Source organism: Podarcis tiliguerta (assembly GCF_965153285.1).
Source record: "Podarcis tiliguerta genome assembly, chromosome: 17".
In the NCBI taxonomy this organism is placed as follows: Eukaryota; Metazoa; Chordata; class Lepidosauria; order Squamata; family Lacertidae; genus Podarcis; species Podarcis tiliguerta.
Window position 1 is genome coordinate 20735035 of NC_139550.1, and position 26277 is coordinate 20761311.

The 26277-nt window shown below is 41.6% G+C and overlaps 1 protein-coding gene across 7 annotated transcripts in view; it reads right to left on the reverse strand.

Annotated features, from left to right (window-relative positions):
* The window catches only part of KDM4C (lysine demethylase 4C), a gene marked incomplete at its 5' end in the record, with an annotated part of 192254 nt that overhangs the window by 54124 nt on the left and 111853 nt on the right, over nt 1-26277 (reverse strand). For all 7 annotated transcript variants that reach the window (XM_083419596.1, XM_083419593.1, XM_083419597.1 and 4 more), the window contains 4 exons: nt 3751-3806; nt 16213-16289; nt 18313-18526; nt 20179-20360. In XM_083419596.1, coding sequence (XP_083275722.1) covers nt 3751-3806; nt 16213-16289; nt 18313-18526; nt 20179-20360 — 529 coding nt within the window. The remainder of the gene's footprint in view (nt 1-3750; nt 3807-16212; nt 16290-18312; nt 18527-20178; nt 20361-26277) is intronic.

Below are 26277 nucleotides of genomic sequence, written 5' to 3' on the forward strand. Positions count from 1 at the left end.
TTTTGAAATCTGTTTATTTCCGTCAGCACTCTATTATGAGATACTTGATGCTTAATTAACATTTAGCTAAAAAGCTGACTGCAAAGAGATTATAATAACTATTTGCAGCTAATTTAAAATACTGGGCAGATGTATTATAAATTTATCTGTATGGCAGTACCGCATTTGAGAAATAAAGACATCGATCAATATTAAGCTAGAATCCCTTGGTTCAGACATAACTGCCGCAAAGATTCCATTTGTATTAAAGCCAGAAGATGAGGTGTGTGGTACCAGGGCCTAACACTCATGCCCAACTTCATAAACCACAGTTTTTGAAGCCCAGAATGACCATCTAAACCAAGCCATGAATCATTTACACATGCCATATGACCACCTATAGAACACTGCTCAAAAATGTGTTACGAGTTCCGCTAGTGTACTAGTGCACACATTCACATACAGATACATCTTACATGCGTACTCACGTAATTTGAGGGAATTAGCAATCTTACGCTCAAGATCTTTACATAGACAGGATGGCATTGGCTCTGATAACTTTGCTTAGTTTGGGGACTTTAGCTTAGTGTGCTTGCTCCAGACAGAAAGCAATAAACACACTGCAGCTGTAATTAGAATATTCATTTATAAATCAATAGAAACTTAAAGGTGATAACAAGACAATATAAGACAATTTAAGAGCAAGGGAAGCAGTATTGTGGCTTGAAACACCATTACAGAAAAAATAAAGAAAAGAGTGGGCTAATAATGGATACACAGACTAGACTACCCTGTCCTTGCCTAGACTATCCACTTTTGTAACCAGAGATAGAGAGAAAAGACTAAAGTAGGAGAATTGCCTAATAGGGAACTCTGAAGGTGAGTCTTCAAAAAACCTAGTTTTCTTATGGAGAAGAGGAAAGAACCAGGAAGGGGGAAATGTTATATGTTAAGTAGTAGTTTAAAGTAGTTATCTATGATTACAGGAGACCTAAGAAATTAGAAAACTTGGAGTGTGAATATTTCCTGCCCAAATGGGGAAGGAATAGGATGGTGTTGTCAGTTTAAAACTTTCAGAGCCATCGCTGTGGCAAGCAGGGATTCTGTCAGAGAAGCCGAACCAAAAAACCTCACTGGGATAGAAATAATGAATTTCAAGTGGGATTCCTTTGCATGCACTTTTTGAGGGATACTTCCTATCCCTGCTAAGACTCCAGCAGCGGCAGAGTGGCCAGTTATGCTGTCATTGAGCCCAAGTCCAGTCAGTCCCATCCTCTTGGTTTCTCTGAACTCTTCTCAGTTAAGTTCAAAGCTAGAAGTATCTCTTCCCTTCAGAATATTCCAGCTGGTATTTCTGCAAAGGGTCCTAACTAGCCCTGAAAACAAAATCACAGACGCAACTTTAAGGCAAGGAAACAAAGGAATGGTGGAGGCAAGGGCGGGGTGCAAGCTACAGCGTAAGCAAATTGAAAGAAAGAAAAAAGAGCAAAGATCAGTCTCCTCGCAACTTTCCGAAGTGATGAATCAGAACTGTGTGAAGCAGTCCTACTGCCTATAATTGAACCAGAGAGGTGTGGAACAACCTTCCAGATAGAAGGCTGAACCAAGTGGGGGCGCCCTGTCAATAATAATAATAATAATAATAATAATAATTTATTATTTATACCCCGCTCATCTGGCTGGGTTTCCCCAGCCACTCTGGGCAGCTTCCAGCAAAAGATTAAAAGTGCATTAAAACATCAGTCATTAAAAACTTCCCTAAACAGGGCTGCCTTCAGATGTCTTCTAAACGCCAGATAGTTACTTTATCTCCTTGACATCTGATGGGAGGGCATTCCACAGGGCGGGCGCCACTACCAAGTAGGCCCTCTGCCTGGTTCCCTGTAACTTTGCTTCTCACAATGAGGGAACCGCCAGAAGGTCTTCGGAGCTGGACCTCAGTGTCCAGGTTGAACGATGGGGGTGGAAATGCTCCTGTCCACCCAGTCATGGGGAAAGTTACTGCTTAACCTCGCTCTTAATCTGAACTGCTGTCCCTTTCATAAAGATCCAAACATGTACCTGACTGATATTTCAAAACTAAAGGCGAGGGTGGGAGGTTCCTGGAATATCCAGAGCATAAATTGTTAAGTGTTATTCAACAGGGTGAAAGTCAACCAAGAGGAGGTTTCTGCCTATTCAGACTGTCTTTAACAGTGCTAATAAGAATTAGAGAGCTTTTAAATGGAAGTCTTTTTGGAAATACACACTTTTCCTGGAGGAAATGACTGAAGGATGCACAAAAATAGCACTGAATTAGTGGTACAGATTTTTCTACAACTAACAAAAAAGTTCAGGGATCACCAGCCTTTGGGGAACCATGGCCACATTTGCAAACCAGGGAAAACTTTTGTGGGGATCACAAACAACAACAATAGCTGGTTACAAACAAATGCTTCTTTTGCGTCTAATTTCAAAAAAGGGAGGAAAGACCTGTGGTTACCTGGGAAAGTCTGTGCAGGCACCATGTTGGTAAAGCTTCCTTTAGTTCCATCATTTGCTAAGCTAAAGCATTGCTCTATTTGACTACAGAATATTGGTCTTACAAAGAGTATGGTGTCAACTGCAGAGCTATTTTCTGAGTCTATTGTAAGTAATAGTAAGAAAACCAACCAGCTTGAGTTCCAGAGTAATTCTAAATTGATTCAGATTGATTATTTTGTTAAAAAATGCTCATTTCTTTCAAAAGTTTAGTGATACCACATTAACTACCATAATCACAGAATTCCAGAGCTAAAGAAAAATAAGTTGAACATGAGATAAAACTAAGACTTGTCCATGCAAACAATGACAAATGAGCTTTCATTTCCTTCCTTTATATTGTCATCAACAAAAGCTGAGTGTGGAATATTTAAGCATGAGAGGGTGATAAAACAAAACTTGCACATTAGCTCACAAAATGCATTTAAAAAGCAGCAGCAACCTAACTTAGCAACTTAATTGGAAGCTACCTGTACCTTTCAGTTGGAGAAGAGAGGTCCATATGTTAGCTCATTTTTGTAGAGATAAAAGAATACTGTACGTAAATTACATTTTGAAGCTGTCTTTGTCTAAGCCTGCTAACTGAAATTTAAAACCCAACACTAAAAGTGGAGTTTGCAAGGAAAGGTAAGTAACACAGCAGTAATCTTTTCTTTAAGTTTCCACAGGCATTTCTAAAAACCAGTTAAAACCCAGTCCTTTTTGACAGAAAGGCTAATCAAAATAATACAAAATTGCACCAACAGGTTTTTGGAAAAAATGTGTTACAACCATTCTTCAGAGGTGCCAAACCGTACACAAAGCATGGTGGCAACAAAATTATGATATTTTAAAAAATTTTTAGGGTGGGTTCACATGTAGCTGGTACATGACAACCACATATTGATATTGAAACACAGAAAGGACAAGAGTTCCCTGAGTTCCCATCTGGGAGCTTCAAAATACAGCTGATCCATACAGAACATTGGGCTTGAAGTTAGCACTGCAGCACTGACTGAAAGCCATAGTTCCATCCGAGAATTTTCTTTGCAGCCGGGCTGCAAAGGAAGAACAACCAGGAAGGCATTTAAGAGTGTGCCCCCCACCCATTCTTTAATTTGAAGATGGGTCACCTGACATCATGGTGACATCAGGTAATTGAGAGGAGCCATCCATCTGTCAAAATGGTCCACCAGGATGGGGAAACACAAAATTTGGTTCCCAAGCCCAATCCTGCTCCACCCCCCGTGCTTTGCTGTAGAATTCACTTACTTTCTGTTGGTAGTCTGCTTGAGCGCTCCACCTCTCAAATTACACAGACAGCATTCCTACAAAAGAAATTTTTAAAGAGAGAGAATTAATCTAAATTAGCTAAAAACTATTGTTACACACCTGGATGTAAGGTATAAAAAATTAGGAGTGTAATTGACTGGTTCTTGGGGTGGGGGGGCTGAATTCTGTCATATTAAGCTCCCTGGTACTGAGGTACTCAAAATGTTTTAAAATAAGGTCCCTGCAGAAAGATGGTGAGCGTTGTTGTTTTTTTGTTTTGTTTTTGAGAACTTAGCAAGTCAGGGGCTTTCTTCTAAAGGCTGACAACCGCATTTTTGCCAGATTTGACTGAAGGTATAGTAAATGAAAGGTAAAGCCTAAGTGAAGCCAAAGCTTACAAGGGAGGATACTTGTCAATTTCCAGAGAAATCTATACAGAAGAAGAGATCACTATAGTGCATCTCTTGTACTATGCTACAAAGGAAGGGAGAAATGATGTAGGTTGGGAGGGTAGTGTAGAAGATTAAGTTATTTAGCAGGTTTTGATGGAGAGTGGTGATTTTTATTTTTTATTTTTGCAGGGGGAGAAAGAATGGGTGGCACAAGTACTGAATAAGGGGCGGGCAAAAGGGTATGGAAGAGAAGTGAAATATGGACACACGTCTAAGGGCTTTGATCTGTTTCACAATGAATGAGCAAAAAAGTTTGGTAATGTGGCATATTAGACACGAAGCAAATGATTAGGATCTCTCATGATTTTATTTTAAGAAAAAACAAAACATAGGCACCAGAGGTTGAAAGGTCAAATCAAGTAAAGACAATGTCATTTTGGGAAGGATATTTATTCTACCCCATGTTCTCCTGATAATACTCGCCCTGTAGTAGTTACCTGGATTTTCCCCTCCCTGGCACTTTTTTGGATTTAAATTCTCCCTTCTACTAGTTCTACATACTCATTCTGATTTATCTGACAGCAAGTGCTATTAATTTTTGAGCAAACAGCAGGCAATTCTTATCACAGATTTCTTACATCACATCTAGTTCTATCAAATGGCTACGAAATGAAGTTTTTCCATGTTGGCCAACCATATAGGTGCAATATTTACATCTTCCTTAGAGCTGGCAGACCTAAAGGAGTTCAAGGGTTCTATTAACAGAGCCATTGTTGCACATCAGATAAGCACAGCTGATTTCTCTTTTTTGAGTATTAATTCTTAAGCGGTTGGTGCTTTTCCTTATGGGTGCCAGCTGCAGGAGCTGGAGATTTACTCCACTTGTGTTTTCTAGAGTATCACATTCTTACAGCCTACCTCTTAATTTTATCCAGTTGGGTGCCCTTACCTCCTTACCTAAATTTTGCTTTGAGCTTCAGCCTTGTCTTATACACTTGGCCACAGGGAAAGCAGCAGTGGTAACTAAGCCTAAAAGAACTGATCTAATGAGAGGGCTTTCTCCAAATTGTATGTGAAAATAGGAAATTTAGTTTTCATGCAGCCTTGTGCACCCAATAGCCCTTTGCTATATCTAAAAACAAACAAACCAACAACCTGTATACAAATGAAACACCTAAAAACTGCAATCCTGTACCCACTTTCTTGGAAGTAAGATCCATTAAACTCAGTGGGATTTATTTTCAAATAGGATTGTGCTGTAAGTGTAGATACATTGCTCAGCAGAGAAAAAAGAGCTGGATTTTCTTCTCACTTCCTGTAACTTCTAAGAGATACTGAAAACCATATAAGGCATTAACGAACCTGTGACTTGAACCAATACTATCATTCCATGTCTAAGCCACATGGTAAACATAATTATTCTAGATTATGCTTTTCATGTTGCTAACTTTTAAAACACCAATTCTTGTTACGTTGCTTCAGACGCTGTAAGTCATCCCGCATTCCTCTGTTAGTCCCTCTCAAATATTTGCAGGTTCTTATCACATTCTCTTGTTATCTCCTTTCCTCCAAGCTGTATGCAGTTAAACTCCCCTAGCTATCCATGAACAGAGCCATTTTTAATCCTTCCTTAATATTTGTTGCTCTTCTATGTATTCTCTCTCTTCTATCTAAGTCGTTATCATAATGAGGTGCTGTAATCCATATACAGGTGTAAGCTCTAGTGTAGCCATACTGAAACTCTGCTGAGAAGCATTATGCTTTATCACTGCTGCATCAGCATTATGATTCATACACTAGTGGAGAAGCTTCTGAGCAAGACAACAGGAAAGAAGCTAGTTTCTCAACTAGTTGTCTGTTACAGGCATTATTAAAGATGTGCAATTCTCAGGGTTAGTTTAGATGCTTGAAATCCCACTATGCAAAAGTCACCAAATGAAAGAATATTATTTTTGCAGTTACAGGCGCCGCTTCCCTGTGGTAATACATGTAATAACAATCTACATTCTGCCCTCTACATTACTTTGAAATTGCTCTCACTAAAATGACCATAGATCTCCTCACCACTAAACCACAAGGTCTTTACCACATCCGCCAGACCCTCCAAGTGTCCCTATTTTCCGAGGGACATCCCTGATTCAGAGAAGCCATCCCAGTTTCTGATTTGATCCTGAAATGTCCCTTAGGATGTTCCTTAAAGGTAAAGAGACCCCTGACCGTTAGGTCCAGTCGTGACAGACTCTGGAGTTGCAGCGCTCATCTCGCTTTATTGGCCGAGGGAGCCGGCGTACAGCTTACGGGTCATGTGGCCAGCATGACTAAGCAGCTTCTGGCAAACCAGAGCAGCGCACAGAAATGCCGTTTACCTTCCCACCGGAGCGGTACCTATTTATCTACTTGCACTTTCTGCTTTCGAACTGCTAGGTGGGCAGGAGCTGGGACAGAGCAACCGGAGCTCACCCTGTTGCGGGGATTCAAACCACCAACCTTCTGATCGGCGAGTCCAAGAGGCTCAGTGGTTTAACCCACAGCGCCACCCGTGTCCCTAGGATGTTCCTTAGGATGTCTCTATTTTCACTGGAGAAATGTTGGATGGTATGGATTTATCCAACCCCTGATTCATCTGAAAGCAATCCTGTACAGGGAAGGTTTTTAAATGTTTAATGTTTTATTATGTTTTTATATATGTTGGAAGCTGCCCAGAGTCGCTGGGGCACTGTGTCTGTGTGTTTGTGTGTGTCGGGCAAATGTATTTTGTATGCTTGGAAGACGAGAAGTGACAGATTACGTATCCAGTTAATTGTATATTAAGGCAACCTACCTCTGCCACCCATGACAAAAAGCCCTGACCTTCGTAATTGCTATCATTGTCAGATAAGTGCTCCTAAAAGGTGCATCCTTTTCAAGTGCTGCAGAATAGATTCAGATTTCTCTACAAGCATATCTTATCAGATCAGGTCAGAAGGTCATCTCCTCATCAAGCACATGCTATAGTGATTATATCTGAGCATAATCTTCAACTTAAATAGCCTCATTAAAAGCTATGAAGTTTATGGAGTGTAAATGTGCAGAGAGTCTATTAAAATGAACACACGCAAAAAAACAAGTAAGCATGATTCTCACAGCAAATTGATTATTATTTTTTTGTCAATTGTTTTTCTGGCAGCTGCACGAGAAGAAAAATTCAGAAACCATCCTAGTGATGAAATATTTTCTGTGTCTTACTATATTCCATTAAATAAATAAGCAGTCTTTGGAGCTTTCTTTGAGGGGGGGGCCTCCTACAGCCTACCAATTGTGTGTATTTGCCTACAGCATGGAATGAAACTTTATGGATCCGTTATCACTTTCTGTAAACAGGTTTGCAGTGGAAAAGCTGACATAACCTTAAATATAGTAGACAGAAGGACATTTTCACAAGGTTGTCCCCACTGACTTCATTCTGCTAGAAATGGTGGTAATTCCATTGGTATTTTCAGAAGGGTGTGTGTGTGTGTTTAAGAAGTATTACATAAAAATTGTCTTAAACTCTTTGTTTAAAATGTACAATTTCTTGTTTTAACCCATATTCTATGTGGGCTGAAAGTCAATCTCATCTTCTGCAAGTGAAGAAAGAAACAGAGTAGTTTCAAACAGTCTGTCCTGACACATGTCAATTGGGTCCCTTTAATAGTATAATTATTATGCCTTTCAAAAAAAATCAATACATTTGAAGCATTTCTGTTAGAATAAGCAGGAAGTAATGCCATACTAGAGAAAGGTAGCATATGATCTGTTCATAACAATATATGGCCATCTGTCTAAAAAGTTAACTCGATACCATTATCATAGCTTAGAATTCTTTAGGAGATTTGTTGTACATCAGTGTTTATTTGACGACGACACTGTATGTCCTTATCAGAAACTTACATTTTAGCAGTAAAGTTAAAAAAAAAACCCTCTGCCTCCAAATCATGTTCATTTATACATTATCAACATTTCTGATACTGAAAATACAATCAAAAGGAGAGCAGGATTGCATGGGTAACCAGTTTGGAAAGCATTCTGCATGTGTTTTCCTCGGATTCTCACTGCACCTGCATCATACCACAATTCTGATAATTCTTATTAATTACATTTCTACTCTGCCCTTCATCCAAAGATCACAGGGTGGTTTAAAACATAAAAACACAAAATGCATAATGAATAAGAGTAATATCCCACATACATTTAAAGGGCCACTGATTGTTTGACAGCCAAGGCCTGGTTGAAGAGAAATGCTTTCACCTGGCACCTTAAGATACGTCATGATGGTGCCAGGTGAGCCACCCTGGCGAGAGCATTCTACAAAGGGGAAGCTACTGCAGAAAAGGCCCATTCTTGTGTTGCCCTGGGCTGCTTGACCGGGGGTCAGCAAACTTTTTCATCAGGGGGCCGATCCACTGTCCCTCAGACCTTGTGGAGGGCCGGACTATATTCTGAAAAATATAAATACCCTGCAAGCCAGTCCCACAGCTGTCTCCAGACCTGGAGGAGGAATGCACTCTGCACGTGCTCAGGAGCGTGTCTCGGTGCCAGTGTTGCTACCTGCCCAGAGCTGTCTGTGGCTTCAGATTGGATGCAGGAGCTTCCTGCAGCTAATCCGAAATTGCACCAGTGTCGCCGCCCGCCCAGAAGCCGTGCCAGGGTCGCGAAAGTCAGTCCCCACATGGCGAGACAACTTCAGGGCGCAGGGACTGACCGAGTGGGAGGCAGGGTCTGTGGGCCAGATTTATGAGCCTGGGGGGGCATCCCGCCCCCGGGCCTTAGTTTGCCAACCCCTGTGCTTGACTGTCCTAACTGGGATTCCTGCCAGTTTACCTATTTTCCCTTCCCATGTGGAGTAAAAGCCAAGATTCTTTTTCTTTGGTCAGTGGAAAAGGTGAGACTCTTCTGTATGAAAAGCCATTTTTGCAAAAATGTCTTCTGTCCCTCCACCATACTGCTAAAAAGCCAGTTGATGCATACAGTCGTTTGCCCCAGTACCAAATTAGGAGCCATCTGAGGATCTTTTGAGAATGACTGGAAGCCGATAGGCTGAAGTCTTTTTTTATACTCTTCTCAAAATTAGAACGGGGATTTTATTTTTAGAATTCTGTTTTATTATAGGCATTGTTCCCTTACTATTTTAAGGAGCTGAAGATGTTTTGTTTATATTCACCATTTCGTACCTTCTGCTCAGTATTATGAAGAGCAAATGATTTTTTTTGAAAATAGCTAAGGACATTAAAGGTAGTAGTTCTTTACTTTAAGCATGTGGCTGATTTTCAGTCACTTGGTTATATTTAGCATAATTAGCTTCTTATATTTTTATTTTCCTCTAAGCATTTTAGCTTTGTGAAATAAAACTAAGGCGCTCGCTGTTTGAGCAGTGTGCCAGAAGGACACTTTCAATCCTGCATGTTGTACAGTATGCAACATTCCCTCAAATGTCAGTCATTATTCTTCCTGACTTTACTAGCAGTTTCTGCTCAAAATGTTTTAAGATTAATGAGGCATTTATTCTCAATCAAGAAGCTATGTGAGGATATAGTTTCGCATTCAAGTGCAAGACAGATGAATTATTAAACCTCTTTGGGTCTTTTCATTTCTTGGGATGATGCATCCACCTTTTCTGTTGTTGTTTAAGCGGCGCCATAACAAAGATGGATTCAATGTCACTCTTCTTCTGTCTCAACTATTATTATTAGTCACACAGCAAATAGTGCAGAGTTAACATAAAAATGTGCATAATCTTATGAGTGGGTGTGACACATCCTGAATGATGCAGGAGTTGAAATGAGGTGTTGCAAGCTTTGCCGAAGGGAATGCCTGGGGTGATGGCTATAGGAAGTCAAAGTACTCAATCATAGGTAACTTTGGCATTCTGCTTATCTGCAGCTGTCACTTCTAAAATGAACATGAACAGGAAGAGGAGTAAGGGTTAGAAAGCAATGCTTCTGTAATTGTGTTTGATCCTACATATCACGAGTGGTGCTACACACTTGTCTACTGTGATCTCAAGATTTACCTCCTGCCTTTCCAGTCTGCATCTGCACGATGCAAATTCAAAACTGGCTAGCACTCATTGAACTAATTATAGCCTCTAATCAAGCCATTGTTCTTTGTCCAACAGAAGGATAAATATTTCCTTGAAAGCAGGAGCTGATTGCACCAATTCAGATCTCCCTGTTCTTCCTGATGCTACGTTTGCTGGAGGAAAAATTTCGAATGCAATATAAATCCACAGATTTATGTGATTCCAAGGACTGAGTTTAAATCTCTTGAAGTTCATGATGTCAGCCCTTTCGAATTGTGTAGTAGAGTTTTAGACTATAAAAGCGGATCTTAAAGCAACTTTGGTATCTTCGCTGGCAAAACTGAGCATTTTGACTGACCAGAAGCTCATTGATCTGCATGCGTTGCTAGTGTGATCAGAAAGCGTTGCTATAGCTTGAACTAATAAGCCTGTTTATAAAACCGGCTTGCATGTGCTACCAGCAGCAAGGGGGGGAAATAGTTGTTTGCTTCTAAGGCCGAGGATACATTTTTTTTTCTACCTGTTTTCAACATCTGTGCTTTTTGTTGCTGTTAGTTTGTGGCTTTTTTACTTCCTTGTTCTTCCCCTTAAATATGTCTTGGCTACAAATATTAAGGTTACACTTTCTTCACACTGATGATTCATATGTGTAATGCCTGAAATAGCCTGTGCCATTGTGGTAAAGGTAAAGGTAAAGGTAAAGGAACCCCTGACCATTAGGTCCAGTCGTGACCGACTCTGGGGTTGTGGTGCTCATCTTGCTTTATTGGCCGAGGGAGCCGGCGTACAGCTTCCGGATCATGTGGCCAGCATGACTAAGTTGCTTCTGGAGAACCAGAGAAGCGCACGGAAACGCCGTTTACCTTCCCACCGGAGCAGTACCTATTTATCTACTTGCACTTTGACATGCTTTCGAACTGCTAGGTTGGCAGGAGCAGGGACCGAGCAACGGGAGCTCACCCCGTTGCAGGGATTCGAACCGCCGACCTTCTGATCGGCAAGTCCTAGGCTCTGTGGTTTAACCCACGGTACTGTAAACTAAAAAGATACAGGGTCACATTGCCTGGACAACTGGAAAAGAATGAGTGATTTGTGTTTTCTCAATGGCAGGTTATCCTTTGGAGATAACTGGAGAGCTTTCAAATCTGAACATTGAAGGTTTTGAGACACCTCACCTCTTACTTAAGTGAGGAGTGTATGAACGTACAGTGGTACTTCGGGTTAAGAACTTAATTCAATCTGCAGGTCTGTTCTTAACCTGAAACTGTTCTTAACCTGAAACACCACTTTAGCTAATGGGGCCTCCTGCTGCGCCGTGGCTGCGCGATTTCTGTTCTCATCCTGAGGCAAAGTTCTTAACCCGAGGTAATATTTCTGGGTTAGCGGAGTCTGTAACCTGAAGCGTCTGTAACCTGAAGCATATGTAACCCGAGGTACCACTGTAGATAGGTGCATTCTGTGTGTGTGTGTGTGTGAGAGAGAGAGAGAGAGAGAGAGAGAGAGAGAGAGAGAGAGAGAAGCTCTTTTGACACTGTAAGAGAGAGGCACAATATTCACTGAAAGCACCTTGGGGCATATGATGTCTCTCTCTCTAGGGATCTAATGAGAGGTGGTAGGCCTGCTGCCTGGTAGGAACATTGTGCTGCTTGCCTCAACCTATGCTCCACCTATATTTCTGTGTTTTTTATATATATATATATATATATATATATATATATATATATATATTTCAAATAGCAAATTTAACTAAGAAGAAAAACATACCGTATTTTTTGCTCTATAAGACTCACTTTTTCCCTCCTAAAGAGTAAGGGAAATGTGTGTGCGTCTTATGGAGCGAATGCAGGCTGCGCAGCTATCCCAAAAGCCAGAACAGCAAGAGGGATTACTGTGAAGCGATCCCTCTTGCTGTTCTGGCTTCTGGGATTCAGAATATTTTTTTCTTGTTTTCCTCCTCCCAAAACTAGGTGCGTCTTGTAGTCTGGTGCGTCTTATAGAGCAAAATATACGGTATATTCTTTCTTTTGCTAAATTTACATATGTGTACCGCATATTTATATATTAACAAACAACGGAGCACAAGGTAAGTTTCCAATTATCTCTCTTTCCAAAGGAAGCCACACCCTGGTACTGCTGCCCTCCAGAACTTCTCACTGCTTGGACATGGAGCAGAAGAAGCATCAAACAATGGCTTCCACAAGTAAGCTGAAGAGGGTGGGCAACCGTGCACTAATGAGAAAGGAGCCCCATGTTTATTGGTTCCGGATCCAGACTAACAAACAATAGATAGTAGCATAGATCATCCTTGAATTTGAGGTTCCAGTATTAAAACAAGTGACCTTAAGCCCATATTAAGTATACAACATCTCTCCAGGACTGTGTTCTAATTTGAGAAGGCAAAGACCTTGTCAATCAAGAAAGATCTGGGTTCATCGACAGCTCTTACCACGCTGAACATATTCAGGCTGCCCACACAATGAAACTCATTTTAATTGTCGTTGCTAATCCTGAGGCGCCACACCTGTCCCTTCGCTGAAAGAAAACCGGCAAACTTGTTGCTAAAGCAGCCGTGCTGTCTAACTCTGTTCACTGAACTGAACTGATAATTACGTTCTGACTTAAAAGACACCCTGTCAGTTCCCGGGATTGACTTTTGCCATTCCCCCTCCCCTTTACACCCACCCACAACTCTGCAGGAGCTGCAACAAAAGCAGTTTTATAAGTCCTGGAACTTCTGATTGCCTGATAAGGAACCTTTCACAATTTTCTCTGGTGGCCAGCAAGAGAGGAAAAATTCAATTTTGCCTGGAAAGAATGCCTACCCTGCTAAAATGAAAACATATTACAGATACAGAAATTGACTCTGGGCACATTTTAATAGCAATTCACCGAGCAAACACTGAACTACCTATATATGTGAATCACTATTTTTGTAATAATCTGTTCCAAATTGGTATTTGCCATTTTATTTCCCTGCCTTGGTTAATATGCACACCATATCTGCTACCTGCTGTTTTGTTCTTTACCAACAGCTACAAGGAATCTAAAAAAATAGGGGGAGAAACCTGCTTACATTATCTGCTCCTCCAACCTGTTCACTCTACCTTTCTCTTTTGTTTTTCATACAATAGTAAGAAATTACACTGGTGTGAGAAGTAACAATATATTCTAGTATAGTGAGGCTGATCGGAGGTGAGAGGAAGTCAAATGGTATGTATTTTGAAAAGCTTCTCTATAGTCTTTTTTGCTGATGTTTGGCAATGTTCCCAATTCAAGTAGGAGACATGATGGCCATCAAAAAGTCTCAGAGAGTTTGGGGTGGGGAGTCCCGGTTAAGGAAAGCCATGGGAACACAAGATTATTATTACAAAATAGGAAACGCTAAAACTGGAAAAAGAGCAAACCCTTTAATTTCTGAGCTGTCATCAGGAATTGCCCATATCCTCTCATTACTCTTGGGGCTAGGAATTTGTTTGTTACAAGCTGAATGAAAGCTGAATTCAGTGCCCATCTTGCAAAGAATCTCTGAAAATTGTACATAAACAGCCTTGCACATGATTGATTCTCTTATAATTTATCAAGTTAAGAAAAAAAATCACTCAACATATACACAGGGAGAGTTTTGTGCCACCAACCCCTCAGGGAATAGGGAGATGTCTCATTTAGGCTGGAGATAGATTAGAGTGTCTGTCTCCCCCTGAGAGCAGAAAGTGGTATGGGAGAAGTAATGTTGACTGCAGTGTGCACACTCATCCTATTTATGCCTACAGTCAAGTGGTTTTACAGGGTTTTGTGGTAGTTGGACCACCTGTTCATTCATTCATTCATTCATTCATTCATTCATTCATTCATTGCCACGCACCAGAGTATGAATAAGACTTACAATATAAATAGGCAACATACGTCAATCAATTAAATATAAAAAATATGAAACATAATCAGCTGTACCACTACCAAGGTAATCAATAAAAGGTCAAACTTGCCATTCCTCACAACTACACACACACACACTTTTTATTAAGCCTCCAAAGATATTCCAAAACTCATCATCATAAAAAGATTTTTTAAAAAACAAAACAAATTCTTCTTGACTTCCCATCCCTCCTTGCTTTTTGTTACTCCTTTTTATTAGCTGCTTTAGAACACATTATTATTATCTAAGCCCCGATCTCATTAATTATTTCAGCAGTCCACTGCTTATATTTCAAATCCTGCCTGCGACTGCATGTATGGATGATAGTTTGATAGATAATCTATCAATGGTATATGATGTATATAATAATATAATTTATTATTTATGCTCTGCCCATCTGGCTGGATTTCCCCAGCCACTCTGGGCAGCTTCCAGCAAAATATTAAAATGCAATAATTCATAAAATATTAAAAGTTTCCCTAAACAGGGCTGCCTTCAGAAATCTTCTAAAAGTCAGATAGCTGTTTATTTCTTTGGCATCTGGTGGGAGGGCGTTTCACAGGACGGGTGCCACTACCAAGAAGGCCCCCTGCCTGGTCCCTGTAACTTGGCTTCTCACAGTGAGGAAACCGCCAGAAGGCCTTCGGAGCTGGACCTCAGTGTCCGGGTAGAACGATGGGGATGGAGATGCTCCTTCAGGTATACTGTGCCAAGGCCATTTAGGGCTTTAAAGGTCAGCACCAACACTTTGATTTGTGCCCGGAAACATACTGAGAGCCAATGTAGGTCTATCAAGACCGGTGTTATGTGGTCTCAGCGGCCACTCCCAGGCACCATGTATATGATGCATATTTTGCTCTAGGAGGCTTAGTTTGGTCAAAATTGACTATAGACTTCCAGAGTTAACGTTAAATACATTACTTCTGGTAAATGAGCCACCATAGCCACTGGAGGGGCTGTGACAGGGGCTGTTCCTGTGACAGGAACGTTTCAATTAGCGGTTTCACAACATTTTTAAAACAATAGCAGATGGGCACTCATTTCCATTAAAAAATAAAAGAAAAAAATGTGATGAAATCAGTAAGTATTAAAGCTTTCCCATTAGCTGCAGGAAGAGAAACGGAGGTTGAAAACATGGTTCACTCTATATCCAGTCTGCTCCCACCACTGGTTTGGGAAGTAGTGTACACACGTTAATCACATTCCACATCTGTCCTATAATTTCTTATGAAATATTGCCATTTCTCCCAGCTTCCATCCAAATTGAGAAAACAAATGACCTGGCTGTATTTTCAAGTGTTAATGTCTGCACAGCCTGACACTGTGACAATTAGAAAAGGCTGTTTAAGGGACAATTAAGAGGCTATTCATTGAAAGCTTCTATTAAGAAGCCATTTCCTCAGCATGCATGTACTTGATCAGCCCTCTGCTGCCGACAATATCTGTCTGTATGGCACACTATGGTCAGAACAGGGAGAGATGATGTCTGGGAAGTTTGTTGGATGAATGGCCCTGCAAGAGTAGATTACCTGCAGCGTTAACACAGCAATGTTTTTTTAGTCTGGTACTCTGGTATCTGTGCATTTGGCATCCACTCTGATCAAGTACATGCATGCTGATTGTCCCTAAAATTTCAATCAACCCCCGTAGATACAAGGGCAGATATTATCAGTAGTCCCACTTTTCAGGGTGACATGCCTCTGCAATATTGAAAGAAGTTGTGCAGTGATCAGCAATTAGACAATGATGTCCCATGCCAAGAAGAATGAGAAGCACCAGGAAGTTCTGCACCTTTTTTGTCCGTCTGGCAGTGGCAGCATTACAGCTGATAGAAAAGCCTGAAGGGGCAAATGATTCGTTTCTGATTTTTTTCTCTCCAGATAAGAGATTAATTGTTGGTTGTTTTCTCCGTTGACATTATACCACATATCTTGTTTACCACGTACCAGTATGCAATCAGAAATTCAATTTGAACCATAACAAGATAGTTAAAACAGAAATAAGAATTCTTCTCTCGGCTATGGTTGGCAGAATGCGCTTTTATGTCCCTTTCACATATGATCAGGAGGTTTAGTTGGGTGTTCACTGTGAACAACAACTAAATAAAATGCATAACTTACTGCTGTCCAGGCTCCTCTTTTGCATCGAGAACATAGCCATCTATCATTGATTTCATGGGAAGGAACACCATAGCAACCTATAATAAGAGAGAGCTAAGATGATAAACAGATTCTGTACTTCATTATCTTTCTAGCTAAACAGACAAGCTAGCTATTAAAAAAAGATACTACATTTGCATAGTGTGTGATTAAAAAAAAGTAAAGAACGCGCATTTCTCCAACAGTAAGCTTAGCAGTTATACTGGCTGCTGGAAGGTCACCTATGCTACCAACAGTTCTCATTCCTAAAAACCAGCATTGTTATCTTTAACAATCTTTTCACTATGCTAGACTGTCAGCTTTGAAATCCCAATTACTTTTCCAGGTGGTAAAATACAATCTGAACACTGCAGCAATAACTCTCCATAACAGAGAGCTGGTGCAGCATGGTGATTAACACTGCCGTCTATGCGCTGTGTCGTCTGATATGTTCGCCCACAACTTAACAGTCCATATACCCTTATTTGTGAAAGTATCTTAGGAGTTTGATTGTGTAGGTGCCCTATATCAAAAAACCAGGAAAGGGGTTGCTATCATTTTGGGGTCAGTGGGCATATTTGGAATTTTGAGGCAGTACTGTGGGCACCAGTCATCGGAGGCTCCCTTGTGCCCTTGGTAAAGAGTCGTATTGGTGCCCCGCATCCCTTGCACCCTTCTAATCGGTGCCCCCTTCCTTCGCTGCCGACCAACTAGGGAGGGTTGTCCCCCTGCAGGGAAGGTGGGAATTTTGCACCGCCCTGGGTCTGCACCCTTGGTGGGGGTCAACCTAACCAACCCCTGCCAGTCATATAATAGCAGTCATGGGAAAACACAAAATGGCTGCTGTGGGCGAGTGGCATAATGCCTGTCCCATCTAAAAAAAGAGAGAGAGATGACCACAAATTGGTGCAGCCAAGCCCCCATCATCATTACATCAAAGGCACCGGAACAGCTGCCATGCTTGCTCACAGAGATCTGAGTTCAAAACAGATGGGAGGGTGGGCACCCAATAAAATGTGGACATGTTGAAGGAGAGGCTGAGAGTGCAAACAGAACTATCTCTTATGCATTGGATTTTTAAGGCAATATCTCCTGAGACCTTTTGCAGGTGCTACTGGAGCTAAGTTTGATCACAGTGGCACCCATGGGTACCACATTGGTGGACCCTATGCACAATTGAGGAGGTCCTCCTCGGTTTCTTTGAGTAGACTTGGAGCGTGTTGCACAGCCTACCATGAACTGGCTGCTCACCCCAATGCTGCTTGCATAGGGAACATGACTGCCTCCATGCCTCACCAGCTGTATGAGGCTGTCTGTCATTCCAGGAGGAGAAGCCCCAGCCCCAGATGACCAACAGCCTCGTGTGCGTGAGGTTGCCTGTCAGCCAGACACAGGGAGTGAGGCAGGCAGTCACAACCTGTGAGAGCAGAACTGAGGTAGGTAGCCAGCTCGAGGTGGGTTGTGCAACTTGCCCCAATTGTACTCAGAAACTGAGGAGGCTACAGTGATACCTCGGGTTAAGAACTTAATTCGTTCTGGAGGTCCGTTCTTAACCTGAAACTGTTCTTAACCTCAGGTACCACTTTAGCTAATGGGGCCTCCCGCCACCATCTCATCCTGAAGCAAAATTCTTAACCCGAGGTACTATTTCTGGGTTTGCGGAGTCTGTAACCTGAAGCATCTGTAACCCGAGGTATATTTGCTTGTGAGCAGAGCCATCTTTCCTATTGGGCTTACTGGTGCATTGCGCCAGGGCGCTGGTCTCTCAGGGGTGCCCCAGCGAGTGGGGGAGCTGCGCAGTTTGCCGGCAGCCTCCCCTTTCTCTGCATGCCCGCCAGCTGTGCCCCATTAACCATATGGCTGGCGGGCATGCAGATTGCCTCCCAAGCCACCGCAAGAGGACAGCGATCCCCACAGAGGCTTAGGATGGAAGCTGCGCCCCGCCAACCATATGGCTGGCGGGCTGCAGCTTCTTTCCCAAGCCTCTGTGGGAGGAGGGTGATCCCTGCAAAGGATATGCTTAAGACGGCCCTGCTTGTGAGAGCACTCATTCAATATTTGAAGTCAAGAAATTATATTTACTTGCATGGACCTGTACACAACACTTCGCACACGAAATCAGCAGACTTGTTCCATCTTCTTCAAGAAAGCCATTGGACGGATAGTTTTCAGTGTTCTCCTCACTATAAATAAAACATATCTCTGGAATAAGTGGTTTTGTCTTTTCTCTGGCCACAAAAGCTTCTCTTTGTTTTGTTGCTGAGCAACTATAGTGTTCTTCATTAGGGTTGTCAGCCTGAAAAACATATTTGAAAAAGAAGAAATTTGCTCTTTTTCTTTTACTTGGTAAGTTTCTTTAAATAATAATAAAACCAAGTCGCATTGCTTCTAAAATATCCGTCCCGTGTTTCAGATATTTCAGTATTTTGACAGTTGTAAAATTAAGTGTCAAGCTTAAGCAACCTAAATTTATTACTCATTTGAATCTTTCGTTGCATTCATTTCCTATTACTAAATTTTACAGTTTTACAGGCCTTACACACACCTACTGGCCTGGTCCGCATGTCACATTAAACCATAGTCTAATGGCTTAATATGATGAGGAAACCATTCCACTCACAGATGCTCCAGAATCTGGGAAACTCATCTTTGGAGCTGCAACTACTGCTGCCACTTAAGGAGGAATTGCTCCTCATTGTACTCTGCAACAGCAAATGGTATCTGCTCTTGTCAGAGCTTAGTTAGGACCTTTGCCTCATCACACTGCACAACAAACTCTTGATGCATGGTTTTCCCCCTCTCCTGCTGATCATGGATTAAGGTAAGAAGCACTTCACATCAGGTTACTGGACGGTGTGTTACACCTGTCTGCTTAGCAACTATCTAGGGATGGGAGACTACACCTCCAATATTGTTGAGATGTTGTGGTAGGAATGGAGGAAAGCGGGGAAAAGACGGTTTGAGCATTCTGCAACATCTACCAGCTGGGCAGGGACTTCAGTTCCATAAAGGGAGTTTTCTATTGGGCACCTATAAGGAATTGAGCGTGGCAAGAGTGTAATTGTGCAAGATTTGGAAAAAGATTTTAGAGGGGCAAAAATGTCACCACTACCAGCCTGATCTAGTATAGCATTTTTCTCATTTTTTAGCATGAATCCTGGGGGGAGGGGATAGCCGTTTATATGTGCTTATCTATCACTAGTATATGGCATGCCAAAAGTGCAGTGAAATGCAGTGGCAAACACTCTACAGCCAAGCCATAGGAAAATGGCAATTTAAGCACTAGAAGTCAAGAAAATGCAAAAATAATCATTCCAGCCCTCCATAGTGAGCAGGAGAGCCCCTGGATATAAAATGAGGTAGCAAAATGAAGAGACACTGCCCCATGAAAACTGTACTTAAATCAATGCAATTATTCAGTGAGGGGACCTTTATGAAATAAATTGTACTCTTTAAAAATAAATATAGTGCAATTTAACCACTTCTCTGCATGCTTGCATAGGAAGGGAGTGTGATATGGGAACCAGCTTTGCATGAACTCCACAGGGTGAGTCCAGAGGAGCCGAATCATACCCTCAAATATGTATAATGAATTTGTACGTCTCAAATATCTGAGTTAATGGAAACCTCCATTCCCTTGCTATCTTTGTTGTGCTTATCCAGTGTGTGCTTATCCAATGCTAAAGCTACCAAGCCTACCACTGAGAGCAGAAATTGCTCCATTTCCATTTCCTTGCTTTTTGGCAGTTGGACTCTACCCCTTGGAATCACGGTATCTATTTTGACAAGCTAAGTGATGGACCGTTTACCATTCAATCCTTTACTCGCTAAAAAAAAAGGATAGAGGATAAAGAGAAAATCAGCAGTTTTGTCACAAAGCAGCACTCTACAAATATTTGGGTTTCTTTTGTTTATAAATACCTCTCAAACTGTGAAAAGCTTCCTTACCTTGTAGTAAGGCTTGAGGAGCGTGCATATGGCGCAGCAGGGTTCCAAATTGGCAACAGCTGCATTGTATTCCTTTTCAGCAGTGAAATTTGGTGCTCTGTTCTGCCAAAGGTAGACAAGAGGCTTGGCCCAGGACTCCGTTTCTTGTATGTCTTCTTCAGTTAAGAGAGACTCGGGCAGTTCTTAAATGAAAATGACATTTGAAAAGGCTGAGTTCTGAGAGTGACGATGGCAAACAACAATTTAAGCAGCATATAAAAGGGAAGTGGATGGCAAGTCCACATATGAAAACAAGCCCACCAGAACAGACGCATTCAGACCGAAGAGGAAGCCTGCACTGCAAAAGTACAAAAGGAGAATCCGCCCTCCGTTTGTTACAGATGCCCGTTCCCGCTGAAAGCAATACAAAACACCATGTCAACATGGTTGCCAACAATGGACAAAACTGTATACTGATTGGGGAATAACAGCTCTCACGATCATTTGTTGCTGTGGGATATATTTTAAAAGGGGAAAGAGTACTTATGATTTACTTATTTCTGATTAACACCTCCATTATACAGAAGAATTTGATGCTGGTAAAAACGCTGAAGCATCAGATTCCTTCAGACCGTGACGACATGCATCTAAGTTGACAAAATACTTTTATAGATCGTTAATGATGAGTTATCTTTAATTCCCGCAGAAAAGCAGCAAGCCAATTATAAAATGGCATGTTTCTTTAGTTTAAGAAAACGTTGCATAGACAAGTTTTCAAAAAGGTTTCTCTCTCATTTGCTTACTGAACAGTTTCTCCATAATGATGCAGTACTTCCCTGCAGCTACCCTTCTTTATTCCTCCATGTCTTTGTGAAAACAGGGAAAGTCTCACAGGATACAGAGTCTGAAGACATCTGCAGAATAGGGGCAGGGGGTGGAACACTGTGCTGAATGGCTTTGAAGCCCCTCAGCCACTACAAAGAATTTTTGTAATCTTTCTGTTAGCTATCCGTACTGTACGTATCACTTAACAATTTTTCCAAACTTCTAAGCACTAAGAGGCCCACATTTCATGCATGTGCCCATGCAAGGATTTGGAAATTGTAGACCAAATAAGCTTGACTCCTGCATTCCCCTTCTGAGCTTCGTGTTCAGTAGAGTATAAAATAAGCAATCCCGAAGACAAGACAACATGCTATCTTTATCTCTGAGCTCTGCATGGGGTTTAGATAATTAAATTTTTCTTACCAGCACAAATTATTTTATATTTAAACTGAACTTCATCAATGCTTTCACAGCCATTTAATGTGATGCTTTATTTTAAGATACAGATTGAGAAACAGGCAAAAAGAAGCCAAAACAAACACATTTCAGTAGGAAAATGTTGACACAATATTGTGTCCAATTATGGAGCCATGGTAATGCTAAATCTCTATGTAAACCATATAAGTGTGTGTATAATTACTTATCAATGCAAGCAGCCACTATTCTCGCATATGCGAGACTATGCTCTGTTATCCTTCTCTCTCCCTGAGATTTGGCCATTGGTGGTTGTTGTTTTCCTTACAGTATTTATCAATTTGATCTGCTTTAGAAAGTTCATTGCATAGGAAAGTTTAATGAAATACTCTTTTTCTCAGAAAGCCTGTGATGAGTAACGTGTGTGTGTGTGTGTGTGTGTGTGTGTGTGAATGACTGGGTCAGGAGAAGAAGAAAAACCATTCACCCACACCCTGTCGAAGCAGATACTGTTGATTAGTAACTTTGGGAGAAGTGAGCTTGTATACCTAGAGTGGACCCCTGTATGCGATTACTCAGAAGTAAGTCCCATTAAGCTTTGAAATGCTTAACCTGAAGTAAGGGGGATAGGATTATAGTTCAAGGCTGTAATCCTAGCCCCATTTATCTGGGAGTAAGCCCCCACTTAATTCAACAGGATGTACATCTGAGTAGATATGGTTAGGATCAGGGGTCAACAACCTTTTTCAGCCATGGGCCGGTCCACTGTCCCTCAGAGCATGTGGTAGGCCGGACTATATTTTGGGGGGGAAATGAACGAATTCCTATGCCCCACAAATAACCCAGAGATGCATTTTAAATAAAAGCACACATTCTACTCATGTAAAAACACACTGATTCCCGGACCATCCCCAGGCCAGATTGAGAAGGCGATTGGGCCACATCTGGCCCACGGGTCTTAGGTTGCCTCCCCCTAGTTAGGATTGTACTGTTAGTCTTCTAAGGTAGAGAAAAATTCATTGTTTTCTATACTACAAGGCAGCCCAAGAATGATATTGAATTGGGATGTCTATTTTTAAAGTTCTACACAGGGTGAGAATCTAAAACAGAATCATAGAGTTGAAAAGCTGGAAGGGTCCACAACGGTCAGCCAGTCCAAAAAGGCTTAAGAGGCAAATGAGGAAGCTGCTCTGTGATACACCCCCCTGCTAACACCAGAATTGTAGAACTGCGATTGCCAACCCATGGGCATGTCAAATGTGCACACCTGGGCTTCACCAGAAATTGAGTATAGCTACCACCCTCAAGTTGGGTTGAGGCTGGCTTGGACTAAATTGCATGAAACACCAGGATTTCCATCGGTTAAAGAAGGGTTAACTGGGTTGGGTAACGATCACGCGCTATGACAAAGGCAGGATTTTACAGACTTGTAACATGTATCCTAATACAGTTCCGTTCAACTAAACTACAGTACTGCATTTCACAAGAAATTGCAAGATAGTTCTAGATTGTCTCTAAGGTCACATGCACAGGGCTTCAAAATCTAGTGGTGGATTTTTGCACTAGAGCCGGAGTGAACAGTAATGTGGGACATAGGTGTTCAACTGAGTGAACTTTGATATATCCAGTGACTTTCAAGCTAGGAAAATTTCACCGAAATGTAGCAGAAGTGCATCAAGAATGTATAGACCTTAATGAAATCTTCTGAAAAAACTAACACAATTTTGCAGGATATCAGCATTTGAATTCTTAGTTTGTTTCTTCTTGTATACAGAATGTGCTTAAAATTACCCAAAGCTATGTAGAACTCTTCACCTGTTTTCTGGTGCCAGATCAAAATGATGAAAAACCTACTAATTTCAGTTTTGCAAATTATCTCATCAATATAAATGAATTCTATTTTAAGCCTTGTCTGTCTGTATGCCTGTGCCTCATTTTCCTGAAAAGAATGCACAAGCATGCAAAGCAAAATATGACTCAAAATGCAAATTAAGATCGTCTAATCAAACAACAGTGCCTACGCACAACTTTTTATCTCCAGCGTGGTTGCAAGGTTCCATCCTTAATTTTTTTAAAAAAATTAAAATTGACAAACAGGGATCAGCTACAAAAGAAACCTAAAAGGGACAAGAATACTCACAAAGGATTTCTATAAACAAAACATCCAATTGTAGATAAGAATAGCACTGAAATAAGTATGAGCCCTATACAGAGGTTATACCAGTACTTAGCAGGGCCTCTGATCTTGCACACTGACTAGTCCCACTCCCAAGCATTCACTGCGGAGCCAGAGTGTGTGGCTAGTCAGAGAGTTTGATGCCAAGGGTGTGGCAAAGGGTTACGCTTTTATCAGGCTACAGCAGGGGTTCTAATACTAAGGTATGTTGCATTCTCTATAAAAGAATGCATAATTATTTCTCCTATCGCTATGAAATTTGGTATAATTTTGAGTGAGGGATACACAGCCCAAGCCGTTTTGCCACCTGAGGCAGGAACCCTTGCTGCCGCCACCCTCAGCTGCCACTTACTGCATGAAGCGCAGAGAAGACACCCGAAGTTTTGTATGGCATCACCAAAATCTTCCACACTCTTGCTGAGCCTGTGGCAGGCTAAGGCTTAGGGAGGCCTGTATTAAGGCCCCTCTCCACTTTGTTTGGTCTGCGGGCAAGTCCCACCCAGTCTGGTGTCCTACGTGTCACTTGGCCTAGCCTGCTGATGGTTTGGTGGCTGGTGCGCTCCATCCAGGCAGCTCCCGACAATGGGAGTTTGAGAAGCACAGCCGCCATCGCCACAGGAGCTGATGAGAGTGTGCTTCTTCTAGAAGGAGCGCTTCCTCACTAAGCTTGGCAACAGTCTCCTTTCCCTGCCCAACTCCTCCCTGAGAACGCCTCACTCTCAGGGCCAGCACATCTAACTTCGCTGCTGCTTTGTGAAAAGAGGAAAATTAAAAAGTGACTTTTTTGAAACAGTGGGTCCAGAGCGGCAACAAGTCCTCTGCCTCCCCCACCATCCCCGGCATGGTGGCGGTGATCAAGCAGGAAAATGTGCTGGCGGACATGCTCTCTGGCGTCAGGGCACCCGAGAAGGCAGCCCAGGAATGCTGCGTGCCGCCTTTCGCCAGGAAGCAGGAGGAGGACAACGACCAGGAGCAGGGCCATCTTTAGCAGATGCAGAAGCTTGGGAGGGAAGCTGCGTCCCTCCTAAGCCTCTGTGGGGATTGCTCTCCTCCTATGGAGGCTTGAGAAGGAAACAGCACGCCCACCAGCCATATAGTTGGCGGGGCGCAGCTGACGGGCGTGCAGGGAAAGGGGAGGCTGTGGCAAAGCCGCATAGCTCCCCCACTCACTAGGGCGCCCCTGAAAGGCCGGCGCCCTGGCACAACAAACCACTAACACCAGTGGGAAAGACAGCTCTGACAGGGCATTTATTACCTAAAGTCGAACTAGTGCAACATGTTCTACCTGCAGGGAGAAAATAAATCTATCTAGCACTGTAGTTCAAAAAGTTTACGAATAATTGCATTACTATGAAGGGATGCATTCTAAAAATTCCTATCACTCCAGTACCTCTCACCTGGCAATATTCTAACAAGAATGACTCACAATGAGCTGGGTAATCATAATTTTCAAACATTTTATTTTAGCTATAACCAAGGTTAACAGCCATCCCTAGTCACAAAACTGTATAATCTCTAATTAAAAATGCAGCAATTTCACTTAACCCTTCCATATTTAAATCTTTTAATTACTTTACCAGATGGATTCTAATGTTAATGTAGCCTTTTTTGTGTAAATTACTGGAACATTCTGAAATCCACTCAATCTTGTCCCCTCAAGACATGCAAATATTACATAGATATAGATCATGGCTCAAAGCTGTCTCTAATTTAAGGCGAGATGCTTAACAGCTAATTGAAGTACTGTAGCTGGTGAATTTGTGGGCCAACCTCCCCCCTCCTGCAAAAAAAGAAAGAACCACAAACCCAACTATAGATCTATTCAATTATTCACATAGCTGAAAAGAGGGGGAAATAAGGAACTTCCTTGACTGGGAAATATAAGTTTTGTGCAATAAGTGACCAAACCTTCAGCAGGTTGGTTTTTTGTTTATTTTTAAATAGCTAACACTATAAATGTAACATAGTTTGGCTCAGAAACTCAACTGGGTGCTCTTTGGAATTTACTACTCCAAAATGCAGCTGTGACAGGGAGCCATTATACATTATCCTATGGGATTTGGGGCTCTTACCCATTACAGTAGGCTAGTGCAATTATATGTCAACTTCCAGTATTAACATGGGGTAGTTTGCATGGTTAGCTGAGCAGAGCCAAGCAGAGGCAAATTACTGCTTCAGATAAAGGAGCTTCAATAGAACCAAAGCTTTAAAAAAGAGGATATGTAGAACTTTTGTTTAAAAGGGGATGGCTGAAAAAGCCAATTACCAATACTGCAATAAAATACAAGAGTAAATTTAGATATACTCTGCAGGAGAGATAATTTAAAAGCTTGTTGCCATTTTACTGAGATATATTCTCTGTGGAGAAACTCAGATATGTTTCAACAGCTCTCCAGCAAGAAATGGTCTCCTCCTAAACTCTGAACTGCTCAAATACATTTTTGAATATACACTTAATCAAATACATTAGAGGGTTTTATGTGTATCTGCTTCCAAGAAACACTGTAAGAGGATTTAAAGGGTGGTATTCAACTAAGTTTTATTCAGAGCAGATCCACTGAATTATATGAATATGACTATGTTAAGTCCATTCATTGCAATAGGTCTACTCGGATCAAAATTTTGAATACCACGCACTGTGAGTCTGGCCAGAGGTTTGCTCATCTATGTCTTCTAAAAAGAATGGGGTAAGCAGCCTTTGGAGG